This window comes from Podarcis vaucheri (assembly GCF_965113315.1).
Source record: "Podarcis vaucheri genome assembly, chromosome: 3".
Classification (NCBI taxonomy): Eukaryota; Metazoa; Chordata; class Lepidosauria; order Squamata; family Lacertidae; genus Podarcis; species Podarcis vaucheri.
Genome location: NC_138761.1, coordinates 93,180,041 through 93,196,395, shown reverse-complemented (window position 1 = coordinate 93,196,395; position 16,355 = coordinate 93,180,041). Strand labels below are relative to the sequence as shown.

Genomic DNA, 16,355 nt, shown 5'->3' with positions numbered 1-16,355 from the left:
CCCCATTTTCCAGAAAGATGGTAAATGTTATGCACAGCAATACTTTACTTTTTATTTTATTTTAACGTCTCCTTGGGATAGGGGTGTATGTGTTGTGGGGGAAAGATACACAAAAGTAGGGCCGCTGAAATGTCCAAACTCCGAACTTCCTTAAAATAGAACTTGCAAAAAAAGCTCAACCACATTTTTTAAAATACGGACTTAAACTCTTATTGCTCCATCTGCAACAGGATGTAATGAGGAGAAATCAAACTGATTTTGCTCGGTTTTGCACATCAAAAATTTTAAAATGGGTGCAACTGAAACTCTATCGTGTGCTAAATTATTCCCTTGAATTAGAATTTGTGGATAAATACCTAACAGTGCCTGCTACTGTGTAAGGGGTGGGGGGTGGGGAATGTGATTTATATTCTAGGTCTCCTGTAAAAGATGCAAGCCATGGTCTAGTTTGCTGCACAAAAGTAGCCCAAGTGAAGCTTTGGACTCATGCAATTCATGTAATGAGTTAGCGTAACAGAATCAAAAAAATAGAAGGCAGAGACAAATACAAAATACCTACTGGTATGAACGAGAAAGACCCAAGTTCCTCCTCATCTATCGTGCAGGTGTGGACTACTTTGGTATAATTCGAAAGTGGGGGTGGGGGGTGGGGTCAACAGCTAAATAATGATAAAATGTGGACAATCCCTTAGTGTTACGTATAAACTAGGAATATCCTGGTTTATAAAAAGCAATGGCTGGTTTCTAAACAAGGCAACTTCAAACCCAAACATTATGAAGCTGGCTTGTTTAACTAACCATTGTTTTGTACATAATACTTAGTGGGACGCGGGTGGCGCTGTGGTCTAAACCACTGAGCCTCTTGGGCTTGCCGGTCAGAAGGTCGGCAGTTTGAATCCCTGTGACAGGGTGAGCTCCTGTTGTTCGGTCCCAGCTCCTGCTAGCCTAGCAGTTTGAAAGCACAACAGTGCAAGTAGATAAATAGGTACCCCTGTGGCAGGAAGGTAAACGGTGTTTCCGTGCGCTCTGGCTTCTGTCACGGTGTCCCGTCGCACCAGCAGCTGTTTAGTCATGCTGGCCACATGACCTGGAAAGCTGTCTGGGGACAAACGCCGGCTCCCTCGGACTGAAAGTGAGATGAGCGCAGCAACCCCATAGTTGCCTTTGACTGGACTTAACTGTCCAGGGGTCCTTTACCTTCCCCCCCTTAATACTTATGCAAAACTAAACTTAGGCAAATCACTTATCCAAGCCATGTGGCAGAAGGGACTACATGAGCCCAGTGTTTATAGGCTCATGCAGGCTCACCCACGTAACACTAAGCCATGGTTTAGTGGTCAGTTGATGGCTTCATTTGCACATAACAGAACTGTTAATAATGAAAATTTCACTTCCACGGCAAAGCTTCTCAAATCCACTAAGATGCCACTGTATTGAAACGCAGGCACAGGTACTCAATAACAATTTAATGATTAAAAACACAAAATGTTGACAATGTTGATATTTCAGACAAGCTAGTTTTTTTATTTTTAGCACACGTGTTTAGACAGCATATTCTGAATGATGAAGCTGCTGTATGAAATATGTAAAGACTTTGCAAATCAGTACCTAGAAACCAAGGACACATACATACACACAAGCTTTGAGAACATAAAGCAGACAAACATAAACTGGTTCTGCCTCTCGTTTCAAAAACAAGCAAAAAATAAAATGCGAGCCCATTAGGGAACACATTAATTTCCCCAATATCAGCTGTGCAAAAACATGGTAAAACTGATATTTGTATAAATATCAAATTATAATTAATATATAAACTTGGGGGATGGAAGCAATAGGATGGCTTGAGACAAATGAATTTCAATGACCAACAAGTTAGTAGGCTAAAACTCCACCAAATTACATAGTATATCCATTAAAGGTGCCTGCTTTATGACATTGCAAGTGTGTGTGTGGAGGGGAGGTTTCCAACACACTTTATACAAGTTTCTTAATAAACCTTTAACAGGCCAAGGAAGTACAGGTGAAATACACAACACACACTAAGAAACAGACATTCATCACCAACCTATTTCCAAGGGTTTTTCGCATGACAACAATAAAAGTCTGGCATGGCCCAATTTGCACACTTTCCAACACACACACACACACACACACACACACACCTTTGCTATAGGCACATTTTTAAAGTCAATGGTTTGGATCTGAAGTCTGACTCCATATGAGTGAAGGGTATCTCGACTTGCTCTGAGCGAGCTCCCCATTTCCCCTCAGCTGTAGCCCCCCTTGCCACAAGCCACAGCCCATCCTTATCATTCTCAAGGATCCGCTGAACTCCGGGTCAGCTTTCTAAGGAAAAGGGAAGTGAAGGAAACCCTGTTCTGCCAGTGGCTGTTGGAATCCGACTCAAAGCTTTCTATGCAAACAGCAAGAAAAACACCAGCTAAGAATCGCAAGTTGAGTTTTGTCAAACAATGGAAAATGTGGACAACTTGCGCAATGGTCAGAAAACTGCTTTGCAGTTAAATTGTAGGTATGTCAATGGTTGGCTGGCCAGGACGCAACCTGGCGATTCACTTTTACATCTTTAAAACTTTTAACAAACTGGGGGGGATGAACCAGCTGTGGCTTCTACACAGTTCCCGATCAGAAGGATAGGGAAGAAAAATGCCGCAGGTGGTTCATCTCACACTTCTGTGGCAACTTTAAAAGGGACAGGCTACAACTCGGGAATGTTGATTTTTAAAGGGAGTAAGATGTCTCCCCCTCCCCCCCCATTGCATTCTCTAATGCTGAAAGAAGGGGAGAGAGTCAGCATTCAGGTACGGATGCTGCTTAAGTGCCAATTAACTTCCCCGTCAATTATGCAAATTAAAACCTAGTTGACAAAATCAAACTGAACCACCAAACTGCTGCAGACTTGTGATAATGGAATTAAAAAGACAGTAAGCACAAACAAACGTTTTTCTCCTGCACAAATCGTGACTGAAATGAAGAGTCCAGCTTTTTCAATGAATCTTTCATTTCAAAAAGATCACGTGTGGGAGAATTACTCCAACTTCAGTGCAACACAGAGCAGACTTCTAGTTGACTCACAAAAGGAGCCCAACTCATCTAGGATGGCTTCTCAATAGTCCATTTTGTTCTTGGGACCCTCAAATACAGGGGCACACACAGTCTGCATCATTGATCAAGAGTGCACATGAGCATGTGCAAGCTGTCTTATCCCAGCCGCCACCCAACAAGCATTTTGAAGGGGGAAAGCTATTCTTTCTACACATGTGCACCATTCACAACAGACACTATAGCATGTCTATTTGGTAACTGGGTGTCAGCCCCGTGAGAAGTCGCTCCCAGAGTCAAAACATTTCCATATATTTTCAAACCAGTATTAAGTTTTGGGCCCTGCTTTACTTCAAATTTAAGGCATGTGTGTTTTAAACTACTGGGGGAGGAAAAACACCTTAACACAGACAAAAAAACCTTTGTTGTACAAATCACAATCACATGCATTATCTACAGTTAAAAAATATGAGTTTGGATTACAGTCTTGAAATTGTGAATCATAATTTTCAGCACCTATCATATTGACTAGTAAGGCAACTGCAGTGACGAATATATCTATGTATTTATATATAGATATATGCACACATACTACAATAATACTCCCTTCCACAGTTTACACTCGTGTCTGTGACCACCCAGTATGATCAACACCATCAACTTGAGCCTATGGCTAGTTTTTAGGATGTTTTGCACTTGTTAAGTCCTACATAAATCAACACTATTCTAGGCAGGAATAGCTACAGTAGCTGTCAAGAATTATATCAGTGCACAACACATATTGTGCTTACAATCAGATGATTTTTGTTGTTGTTGTTGCCCGGAATATCAAAATGGCTTCTCAGTTTGGTCTTCAATCCTTCCTTTGTTTTCTTTGCTTCACATTGTTCTCAAGGGAAGAAAAGCTATTTGTATACCCGTTCACAGCAGCCATGGAACCATTCTGATACTCTTTCCTTCTGGACGCTGCCTTTTTGTTGTAAGTCTAAAAAAATAATCACATAGGTCAGTAGTGAGCTTTCGCCCCACACAGCAACAAAGCAGCAAACTTGCCAATTTCATTTTGCTATTTAACAAGCATCTTGCCCTTTCATATGGACGTAAGACTAGGAAGCATACACCCTATTCAGATTCAATGACAAAACATAACATCCCTTTTTGATATCTTGGTATGGGAGCAAGGTATGGTTTGTACAAACCACAACTTCCCATATAAAATGGAACAGGAAACTACAGTTTGTTTGCAAACTAGTGGGAGGAAGAGTGGCCAAAGGAAAGGCAAGAATGAAACCAAGGGTCTTGCCTTTGTGCCCCTAAACTATGGTTAATGTTAACCACAGTTTGTTGAAACAAGCCAGTTTCTTAACCTATAAGCTGGCTTGGTTTCAACCTACCATAGTTAAGATTAACCAGTCTGCTGATGACACAGAAAGCTGTGGTTAATCTAAAACTGAAGTGGAAGTTTCCTAGCTCCCCATGTTTGGGCAATGCATGAGCTCATTTCTGCAACACTAAACTATGGTTTCATTTCATATGGCCAATGTCAGGGATGAAGGCAGTTGTAGTCCAGCAACATATGTAGAACATCAGTTTGGGGAAGGCTTGTTTAGCATTACAGCCAAACAAAACAAATATATATAGTATCTCTATCTGCTACTTATAGCTACTATTTTCTTATTAGAATAGAATGCTTTTTGGACCAACACTGGGGGGGGGGGGGAGTAAGTCAATAGGAATTGACTGCCCCTTGTATCTATTACGTAAGATTCTAGTGGCGACAGAGAAGGCCAATCCTCTCACACAGCAGCAAGTGCATAAGAGAGAGTGCAAGTTCCCATCTCCATTTTTTGCGTACGGTTGGCAGGCAGGGAATGCTTCCTGCTGCTGCATTACAACACCAAAGTAATTATAAAATTGACTCTTGGTGGTGGTCCTGGGAAGTTAACCATGTCTATTGCTAGGATCCAACTGTCCACTAATTTTTAGAAGTGCATTCTGATACACAAACTTTCTAGTTGTTATTTTCTTCATCGACATTTGCAAAAAACAAAAACAAAAAAGAGGAATAAATCTTAATTTACCTGAATATAGAAATTTGTGAAAAGGATAATTAGGGAGATCATGTAGCCTATCTGGAAGTACAGCCATCCCAGGGGAAATGGACAAGGATAAACCACTCCACAGCTTGTCTGGAAGATTGTCAGGACAAATTGAGTCTGTTAAAGGTAAAAAAAGGAAAGAAAAATGAAAGGATGAACAAGAATACAGACAAACAAAGGAGTACATTGAAACCATTCCCTATGTAGCAGTATAGCTGGGTATGAATGTGGAGATTTTAAATTGCCTTTTGTACTTGGCTGTAAGAGACTGGTGGTTGTGCCCCTTGGAAGACCCCATTGCTCTCCAAGTGGGAGATGGGCAGGTACCGCACACCCTGTACAAGTTTGGCCCCTTAGCTGTGCCATTCAATTAAGCTCAAGTATTCGCAAGTAGAGAGCATGTCAATATTATGAAAGGGGGAGGAAAGACTACAAGTTTACTTATGTATCTCAAAATCTATCACCTTCCCAAGGCAGCTCACGTTGAAAACAAAGGAAGCTACTGCAATCTCTACTGTACGGTCACTGCTTAAAAATATATCATGTGGCTGGTCTTAAGTTTACAAGGGTTGAGTTAGACAGTGAAAAGAGCTGAGTATTGCTCCCATTCCTCCATGGTTAGGAAAGCATAGTAAAGCGTGACTTACAAGTGACTTGGTGCACAAGTGAGAGGTTTGTAAGGAGTAGCTAGGGTATAAGTGGTTCTCTACTTCTGTTATATGTAGCTTCGTCATCTTAAAAAGATTGTGGCATCCATTCTGAAGGGGGCATTATATAACTAAATGTCCCCCATTAGAGTAACACACAGGTCACCCGACAATCGACAGCACATGGTTCCTCGCCAAAGAGCATTTGATCCTTCCCACACAATATCTGCTAGCTTGAGTTAAAAATAAGCAGCCACCATAAGCATATGAGGAAAAAAGAATGTACAGAGGCACCATTTACTCACCAGCTGCCCCTGCGTGATATACTTCTTCCACCAAAGATATGGACGCATGGATGGAACGGCCGATAACCCATAATAGGAATACATGAGGACATGGATAAAGCTGTTAAGGGTGGCACCAAAATAGGCTGGAAACAATAGAAAGAGATGCTAAGTGATTATTATTTTTTTGCAACAATATGCATTATAGCAAACATGCTTGAACTGTTGTTCTATGCAAGTTTAAACCACTAAACTGACCTGCTGAACTTTCCTTTTCTTTTTTGCCAATTAATTTTTTATTGATTTTCAAAGATTTTTTAACAATTTAACTTCAAATTTAATACAAATTTCATAGAAGAAGAAGAAGAAGAAGAAGAAGAAGAAGAAGAAGAAGAAGAAGAAGAAGTTGTTGACTTCCCGTTCTCCCTCCCTGGTGTTTCCATTCCTACCCTTTACTTCAGCAATATATAACATACTTTTATCTATTACATTTCCTCTTTATTACAATTCATTATTCATTTATTTCCCGGCCCCTGCCCCATTTCAATTCCTCTGACCTGCTGAACTTTTCAAAAACTTAACACAAAACTGCAAAGGCAATGATTGATATATATATATATAGAGAGAGAGAGAGAGAGAGAGAGAATCATAGAATCATAGAATCATAGAGTTGGAAGAGACCACAAGGGCCATCGAGTCCAACCCCCTGCCAAGCAGGAGAGAATCACAGATGTCCAAAGTCAGATCTGCCATACAAATTGAGTTTAACTGCCTTAAGAGCAATGTCTCTCCCCTCCTAAGACTGGCTTGGACTGTGTTTTTAAGAGGTGGGCTATGAATCATAGAATCATAGAGTTGGAAGAGACCACAAGGGCCATCGAGTCCAACCCCCTGCCAAGCAGGAAACAATGGTAATCCCCTTCATGGATCACTGGCTTGTCATGGCGAAGGGGCTTGAATAACTCAGAGAAGCCATGAGCAATGCCATGCAGGGCCACCCAAGATGGACAGATCATAGCCAAGAGTTTAGACTAAATGTGATCCACCTGGAGAAGGAACTGGCAAACCAGTATTTTGCCAAGAAAACTCCATGGACATAAAAAAGGAGAAGCTTTGAGAAGAAAGTAAGAGTTTCCAGAACTCTGGTTCATGGGGTCACGAACACGACTAAGACAATAAAACAACAACATGAATGGTAACAAGATTGCCAGCTCCTTCACAGGCTCTGATCCTGAATCCAGTTGCATGCAACAACAAGCTTTCAGCCTTCAGGTTAGGGACATTCACTCCATCCGCATAGTAAGGCAGAGATGGAAACAGGAAGCCCTATCTGCACCAGGTCGTATATGCAGAGGCTGCTGCACCCGATGCTTTGCAGCTGAATGAGTACCCCAATGTGAATTCACACCCAGATGTGCATCATCAAAGAATTGATGCCACCAAGGGCATCAAAGTGCAGCAAGCAGCAACTGTTTCCTCATCCCTTTCTTTCAATGGGCTGGTGCAGCAGCTACAAACATTGGAATGCCAGCTCTGCATATTCTCCGTACAGTTTGCAAGTGTCGTTGTTCATTCAAATTCATTTTCTCCTGCCTTTCCTTTAAAAGAAATGCTCAGATGTGGGCTTACAATTTAACCAGCACATTTTTTAAAAATGCAAAGATTAATTACAATAAAAAAGAGAACAGGCTGAGAGTGCGTTTGTTAAAAAATCAGAAGCGTTCCTATTGGGTATAAAGTGGACCCTCCGGATACGAACTTAATTCGTTACAGGGGTCCGTCTGCAACCTGAAAAGTCCATAACTGGAGGTGCTGCTTCTGCACATGCATGCGGGGTGAAACCTGGAAGTACAGTGGTGCCTCGCAAGACGAAAAGAATCCGTTCCGCGATTCTCGTCGTCTAGCGGTTTTTTCGTCTTGCGAAGCAAGCCCATTGATTAGCGCTACAGCGGTCTAGCGGCTTTCCGTGATCAGCTGTTAAGTGGGTTTTTCAGCGGAACAGCTGATAGGCGGCTTAGGAAAAGGGGGGGAGCGAAAAAAACCCGCGGGGACGCGCAAGATTTTTTCGTCTTGCGAAGCAACCCCATAGGGAAATTCGTTTTGCGAAGCGCCTCCAAAACGGAAAACCCTTTCGTCTAGCGGGTTTTCCGTCTTGCGAGGCGTTCGTCTTGCGGGGCACCACTGTATACACTTCCGGGTTTGCCGCCTTCACACCCTGAAGTTTACATATCCGGAGGGATACATAAGTAGAGGTATGACTGTAGTAGGTGAAGAAATGCCAAAGAGAGATCAAAAACTGTTGATGTATGCAACTACAGCAGCAAGGACTCTTTTAGCTCCCAGATGGAAACAACAAGAATTACTAACGATTGAAGAGTAGCATGCGGGGTGAAACCCAGAAGTATACACTTCCGGGTTTGCCGCGTTCACACCCTGAAGTTTACGTATCCGGAGGGATACATAAGTAGAGGTATGACTGTAGTAGGTGAAGAAATGCCAAAGAGAGATCAAAAACTGTTGACGTATGCAACTACAGCAGCAAGGACTCTTTTAGCTCCAGATGGAAACAACAAGAATTACTAACGATTGAAGAGTGGCAGACGAAGATGATAGAATATGCAGAATTGGCAAAGCTGACCAGGAAAATTAGAAACCAGCATGATCAAGCTTTCCAAAAGGACTGGGGTAAATTTGTACAATATTTGAAGGACAATCGCAAAGAATTAACAACACTAGCAGGAATGATCTAAAAGGCTTGTAATTATTATGATTCATACCTTCTTATATTTATTTGAAAACGTGACAATTAAAATGATGAAAGATAAGTAGGAAAAAATACAAATGCTATGAGATAGGAAGGAAATGTGGTAACCATGAGGTGGGTGGGAGGGAAGTCGAATAGCTCGTAAGAACAAAAAATTACTGTGGAAAAATAAGGATGTATTTAAATGTTATAAAATGGAAAGTTAATAAACATTATATTTAAAAGAGAGAGAGCAGGCTGGAAGCAGGTAAAATAGTTCTACTGAGGCTGGTTATGATCACTTGGAACCACGACAGTTCCCATGCACTGTTCTTTGAAGACTTTTGGAGTGCCAGTTTCCCACTGTACTTTAACAAATCCAGCTTGCCAGCCAACCACAGAGCAAGCTTGCAAGTAATATTTGACCAGAGAACAAATTAAAAGGCCATGTCAGAGACCAGGAGCTTGATGGATGAAAGCTTTGGCTTCAAGTTATTAGAAATTTTGTATGCAAAGTCGATGGCTTGCTAAGAAAACCCTAAGAGCAGTTGGATAAGAGCTGAAAGAACAGAGGGAGACACACAGAACTGACCCAGCTTTGCGGAGGAGGTTGCTGTAACAAGCTGCTGCCAAACCAGCACAACCCTACCCATTTCCAACCAAGGAGACTGTTTTCCCAAAAAGTGAAGGTGTGCATTAACACACCTTCTTCAAACAGAATGAGTCTTTCAGGAAATGCACACACACACAGGTCTCTCGTCACGAATTACAAGAATACTTACAGTGGCCACAAGGCACCCAGTTCATAACAAACCACCAGATGTTAAGCATTGTTGCATGGTGATAGACATGAAGAACGGTGATCTGGTGGTTATTTTTCCGTAATATAAAGAAGAAAGTATCCATGAACTCGATGAGCTTTGAGAAGTAGTACCACCAAAGGACATGAATGATCTAAAAGGAGGAGGAAAGAGGTCAGGCATTTGTTCCACAGAAGCAAATGAAATAAGACAGCTCATGGCAAATTCTACCAACCTAGCAAATAATCTCTCCCTGCCCTGCCCAGCCCCACAGATCCTGGTGATCAATAATCATTGCAATATAGGCCTAGTTCAAACAGAATGCTATGTCATTCATTTGAATCCAGCCTAGCATACTAACCCTGGTTATTTTGTAGCAACAAACCACTATTTAAAGCCATGGCTTGGCTGATGCATGTGAAGCCATGGCTTGCATTAAGTGCAGTGGAACACGCCAAGCTACAGAGGCATGAGGCAAGAGCAGGAGGTGGGAAACAAAGCTTTGCAGAAATAAATCATGGCTTGTCTGGTCTCTGAGGTTCTTTTAACCATGGTTTGTTCAACAAGCCATGAGCAAATGATGGCTTGGTGTTACATAATATGCTTTGCCAATAACAGCACCATCATTCAGAAATGATGATCTCAGGAAGAGAGCCAGCAGAATGCTTTAGCCAAGTTTGGTTGATGGTCAACAACCATCAGAGGCGACTGAAAATTGGGTTATTGGGTACTCACCCATACAGTGTGACAGTCATGATCTATCTCTCTCTATCTATCTATCTATCATCTATCTATCTATCTATCTATCATCTATCTATCTATCATCATCTATCAAAATGAATAAGCCACTTTTTTTATATAAAAAAAAACACCTCTAAGCAGTTCACATAGTCATAAGAAAATAGCAGTAAAGTCTACAGACTTGGAACTAAGTAGACATAATAAAATATAGATCACAGAATTGTACAGTCATAAGGGACCATGGGAGGGGTCTAATCCAGCCCCCTATAATGCAGGGATCTTTTGCCCAACGTGGCACTAAAACCCACGACCCTGAGATTAAGAGCCTCATGCTCAACAGACTGAGCTATCCCCAGGACCACTTTTAAAAACAAACTTAAAAGATACTTGAAGGCACAAATACTTAGTGGCAGCTCCAGCCCAGTGTACCAGTGCTGCCTTCTTTCTGACCTGATGCATCAGGCTGGTACAGGCAGATGAGGAAGGTGGGAGTTGCATGAGGCAATGCTGACCGAGTGGCAGAGGAGGCCTCTCCATTCTTATCTCTAGATACTGAGCATGGCCCCTTAAATGCTGACTCATGTGCCAGTCATGTCTGAGAGAAGGCCTCGTCCACAAAGATGTATAGTACCTCCTGAACAGGGTTTAATGTGCCCACATCCAATGATGTGCTGGGCCAGAGTACACAGCAGATGTACAGGTTGGTGAATGGGATATGTGGCTTTCTGACACCCTTCTCTTTGTGCATTAGTTACCAGAACAGGGTAACTTGCTCCATGTTCTCAGCAGGGCTTTGGTCTTGACCTGAGAGTTGTTAGTTTTGCTAGGTTGAAGGCAGCTTCCTATGCTGTCCCCAAGACAGGGAAGTTTCGAAAACAGCCGGCAATGCATGTGTGCTGTTCAAAATAAAGTAAGGTGCTTTCTGGGAGGACCTAAGTCCCCGGGCATGCTCTGGATTGTAGTCCTAAAACCAAAACAGTGACTAAAGCAAAAGAGGCAATGATTTAGAAGCCTATTAAAGTGTACCTCAGGTGCATCAAGACACTCAGGGGAGAGGTTTTAATCTCTACACTGCTACTGTGATCTCCGAAGAACAATCTGAGCGACAAACAGAGGATTGTGCTACTGTATTCCCTAAAAGGAAATTGCTTTCCTCCAGGCTGGGGAGAATGAGGCACAGAAGATTGGGCTGATGTGGAAGGAGAGAAACGCTGCTGCAAGCAAGCAATCGTAATGTGAAATCACGAAGAATTCTTGTTCCACAAACATGCCAAAACCTGTGTTAAGATGATGTTACAGGACACGGAACTGTTCAACCTCATGCCTGACACTGAGAACTTGAAAACCAAACTGGAGTTCAGAAAGGTGAGCAAACAGATATCCACACTGTTGTATGGAGAAGAGCCAATTTTGGAAAAATTAGAACTTTTATTTGGCGTGAAATCTTTCCCACATTCCTCTCCACAAGAAGTTGATTTTCAGTCCAATGCACATAAATCTGATGATGATGATACTGTCCCCCATTTTGTGGAATCCCTCTCAACGTATAACATCATCTCTTCCCTAACATATTAATCTTATTTCTATAATGTCAATGAAAAGAAGAAGAAAGAAGAGTGTGTAGACTTCAGCTAACCTGCTGGTTGGAAGATGAAGAAAACAGCTAAGTCTACTTTCAATAAATTGAAAGAACACTACTGTCCATTTTAAGCCCATACACTTCACACACAAAATCTAAGACACCTCATTGTTTGGTGCTAGGTCTCCTGGTTTGGTAAGAGCCTATCTGGTTCTTTGGTAAGAGCCAATCACCCTTTCTGGTTTGGATGACACAGAGAACTCTGGTATAAGAAACCCAGACATCTGTTCTGAAGACAATCATCCAAGCAGGTGAGAGAATGTATACAGGGGATGGCTCATTCCCATTTGAACAAAACATGGTTTATCAGGCCAAGATTGTGACATCTGAACTGGCCCCAAATTTCATAATAGGGAGATTCTGAAAGTTAGAAAGGAAACTCATGGGCATGATTACATGGATTGACCTTTCAGTAATGTTTCAAAAGCTCTAGGCATGAGAACCCAAAAGGCATGTTGTATTGGACTTCTGGGACTACACCAGACCAAAAAGTCCTAAAGAAACTTGAAGGGCCACAATTGGCCCCTGGTCCTGCAGTTCCCCACCCTTGACCTACTGGGTTTTGGCACCACTAACTAAATTAGCCGTCCAAAATTTAGTTGAGTCAAGTTGGTGTCACCCATAACAGCGTCCTAAAGATACCTGGGTTGATACTGCTCATGCTTTTAACATCTACACATCTGAAATATCTTTCATTCTTTTCTTTTTTTAAAAGGTAACTTGTAAAAGCATAAGCTTATCGATTTGCATCAGCTAAAGCAAACTAACATGGAAAACAGAAGAAGACAGCTGATTTTCCTGGGATGCCGCAAAACAACACAGAAGTGGAATCGTCTTGTAGCCTTCACTAAAGAAGTTACTCGCTGCTTTTGAAATGCAGACACTTGTAACAGGGTCATTTCTTTTCAGGTTTTAAAACACTGCTTCTGTTTGTGATCTAATTTTATCATTTTATATAATGAGTTGTGCACTACATCTGTCTCACAGTGTCCTCTTGAAGGATATGAGATACTTCATTCTTTGTCGCTAGTTATTACTGTTCCTCCATTCAAACTGTCACATGCAAATGTCAAAAAGTGTTTCCTTAGAAGTGTTCAGTACTATAAGAAACAAAGGAACTGAAAATGAGGGAATTAGGCAATTATGATTCTTATTTGTTCACTGGCTATAATGGGAGATGTAATTTTCAGGCACTATGTTCCGAGGGAGAGACAAGTTAAAAATAGTTTCATGGATTTCCAGTTCTTTTGACTGCAGGCCAATTTCAGATTTGCTTTTATAAGAACATTTTGCTTGCTGGACACTGACAGGTAAAGAAATCTGTCTGGGATATCCTGGCAGGATTCAGAAATGTTCCAATAGGGTTCACTCTAAGACTTCAACATCTAACACCCCAGGAAAGAAAGAGCGTGGAGAAGCTCTTCCAGGATTCCCAATTTAGCCATGAACTTCACTGACTAATCTTGGGAAAGCTACTATTTCTTAGCCTATACTACACCACATGAGCTTTTTTATTTGCTTTTTATTTAAGAGAACCTCTAAACTGCTCAGTATTTAAAAACATCTAAGTGGTGTCCAATAATGCAACATAAAAACAATAAAACAGAGATACAAACATAGACAGTCGTATAAAAACAAAAATCCAGTAATGACAAGGTCTAACCTTATTGGTCCAGAAAAGTCTGGGCAAAATTGTATGTATTTATAAGACACCAGAGGGAACCAATGGATGATGTTTCATATATTGAGTTTGAATCCTGACAAGACAGAAGTACTGTTTTGGGGGGACAGGAGGGTGTGGATGACTCCCTGGTCCTGAATGGGACAACTGTGCCCCTGAAGGACCAGGTGCGCAGCCTGGGAGACATTTTGGACTCACAGCTGTCCATGGAGGCGCAGGTCAATTCTGTGTCCAGGGCAGTTGTCCACCAGCTCCATCTGGTACGCAGGCTGAGACCCTACCTGCCCTCAGACTGTCTCACCATAGTGGTGCATGCTCTAGTTATTTCCTGCTTGGACTAGTGCAATGCGCTCTACATGGGGCTACCTTTGAAGGTGACCCGGAAACTACAACTAATCCAGAATGTGGCAGCTAGACTGGTGATTGGGAGCAGCCGCCAGGACCATATAACACCGGTCTTGAAAGATCTACATTGGCTCGCAGTACATTTCTGAGCACAATTTAAAGTGTTGGTGATGACATTTAAAGCCCTAAAAGGCCTTGGCCCAGTATACCTGAAGGAGTGTCTCCACCCCCATCATTCCACCCGGACACTTAGGTCTAGCACCAAGGGCCTTCTGGCAGTTCCTTCATTGCGAGAAGCAAAGTTACAGGGAAGCAGGCAGAGGGCCTTCTTGGTAGTGGCACCCACCCTGTGGAACACCCTCCCATCAGATGTCAAATAAATAAACAACTATCTGACATTTAGACGACATCTGAAGGCAGCCCTTTTTAGGGAAGTTTTTAAGGACTGGTTTTTTAATGTATATTTAATCTTTTGTTGGAAGCCGCCCAGAGTGGCTGGGGAAACCCAGCCAGATGGACGGGGTATAAATAATAAATTATTATAATTATATTATATTGTAGAAAAAAGGGTGGAAAACGTTCATAGTGATATTCCATAGGGTGCAGTGCTAGCATACAGCGTGCTGCTGGGAACAATGGTTACAGGAAACGGATCTCTTTCAGGAGGAACCGGGTCATTAAGAGAGCCAAGGATTGGATGAAGAACAACTCAACTCTCATGCAGGGGGGTGGGTTGTGTTTTGAATGGTTGCCCTTTCTCTCACCACTACCCATGGCAATGCCATTTGGTTGATTTTACTAGTCTAGCATCTCCTTCACCCTGTGACAAAGTGGGGCAAGGGGAGGGGAAGTGATAGCCAATAGCTGTGTTGGTCCATAGTGGGCGTGGTTGGAAATCCAAAAACCTACATCAGGGCAGTACCTTTATTAGGTCCAAACAATATCTTACAAAACAGTGAGCAAGTTTTGCAATTCAAGCTAGTGAAAAGCTTTCATGCTTTCTTTAAATTATCACTTCGTTTGCAAAAGTTTGTATACCTCCAGCATCAAGAGCTCAAAATGGAAAACTGTGGAATGCCCAGAAATGTATACATTTCCTACAAAAGGGACACAAAACTTTTGATTCTTGAGGATGCTAAAGCTATCCAATATTAGAAGCGGTGCCCCCCATTTTAGTCTCACAACAATCTTGTGCGGTAGGGCTAGGCTTATAGATATTGACTAACCCAAAACTTTAACCACCCTTCACTTGGCTCTATGCGCAAGACGGAGTTAAGCCAGAGATTCATGGCTGGCTAAGTTGGGACAGTGATTTCTATGTCTTGTCTAGCATCCTTTAATGCTAGAAATGAAAGCAGCTGACAGAAGGAGAATATGTTCAATTGCCTCCTGAATATTTATCTGCATGGCTCCTAAACCAATGCAGTAACTTGGAGCAAGCACTGCCATCTCCATCTCCTTGTTAACGACGGAAGGGATGTGCACCAGTTTTTAAGTGTACGAAATCACCCGTGGCACTGCCAAATGATGAATTCAACCAACTAAAGCACAATTTTATTCCAGGAAAGTATATTTATTCAGTGCCAGTAAGCCAAATTACAGTTACATGTATTTCCCACACACCCTACAGAGACAGGCTCCTCATAAAACGAAGGAGTTTCAAGCTAGGAATTTCAGAGAGATCCACTGAAAACATACGTTAAGTAGCAATACACAGAACAGAGCGGGCTGTACTTCTTACAAGCCTTGAGTTATCAACAATGGGTGCTTGCATTACTCCTTTATGCTCAGATATGTCTAGATCAGGGTTTCTCAAACTTGGGCCTTCAGCTGTGTTTGGACTACAACTCCCATCACCCCTAGCTAGCAGATCAGGGATGGATGGGGGCCATAGTCCAAAACCAACTGGAGACCCAAGTTTGGGAAACTCTGGATGGACTAGATGGATTTAGTGATGATGCACTAACTTTCCTTTCAAGGCACTATCAAACCATGCAAATTACAGCAAAGCCTTTCCTTTGGCAATAACAGAGAAGGGTACACGTCCTTCCCAAATATGTAAGAACTGTACTGACCTTCGCTCCAAATGCAAGAAGCAAAGCAAAACAGTAGAGTCAGCTTATAATGTTACCTTCATATCAGCTTCGCCTCCACTGTGCGTATCCTGACAGAAGAAATTGTATCCGCCTTCCCATACTCCTGTCACCAGCTAAATGAAGGAAGAAAAAGAAAGAAGCCCATTGACAACATTGCACATTTTTACAGTACTTTATATATATATATTTAAAAAATGAACTTAAAAGAATCAAAGTCATA

At 41.9% G+C, this 16,355-nt stretch overlaps 1 protein-coding gene across 2 annotated transcripts in view; it reads right to left on the bottom strand.

Moving 5' to 3' along the window:
• Positions 1 to 1,503: 1,503 nt before the first annotated feature.
• Positions 1,504 to 16,355, bottom strand: part of ELOVL5 (ELOVL fatty acid elongase 5) — a 63,627-nt gene continuing 48,775 nt past the window's right edge. For both annotated transcript variants that reach the window (XM_082218379.1, XM_082218378.1), the window contains exons 4-8: positions 16,171 to 16,248; positions 9,616 to 9,787; positions 6,112 to 6,236; positions 5,142 to 5,276; positions 1,504 to 4,045 (exon numbers count right to left, since the gene is read on the bottom strand). In XM_082218379.1, the coding sequence (XP_082074505.1) occupies positions 3,914 to 4,045; positions 5,142 to 5,276; positions 6,112 to 6,236; positions 9,616 to 9,787; positions 16,171 to 16,248 (642 nt within the window). In that variant the 3' untranslated portion in view covers positions 1,504 to 3,913. The remainder of the gene's footprint in view (positions 4,046 to 5,141; positions 5,277 to 6,111; positions 6,237 to 9,615; positions 9,788 to 16,170; positions 16,249 to 16,355) is intronic.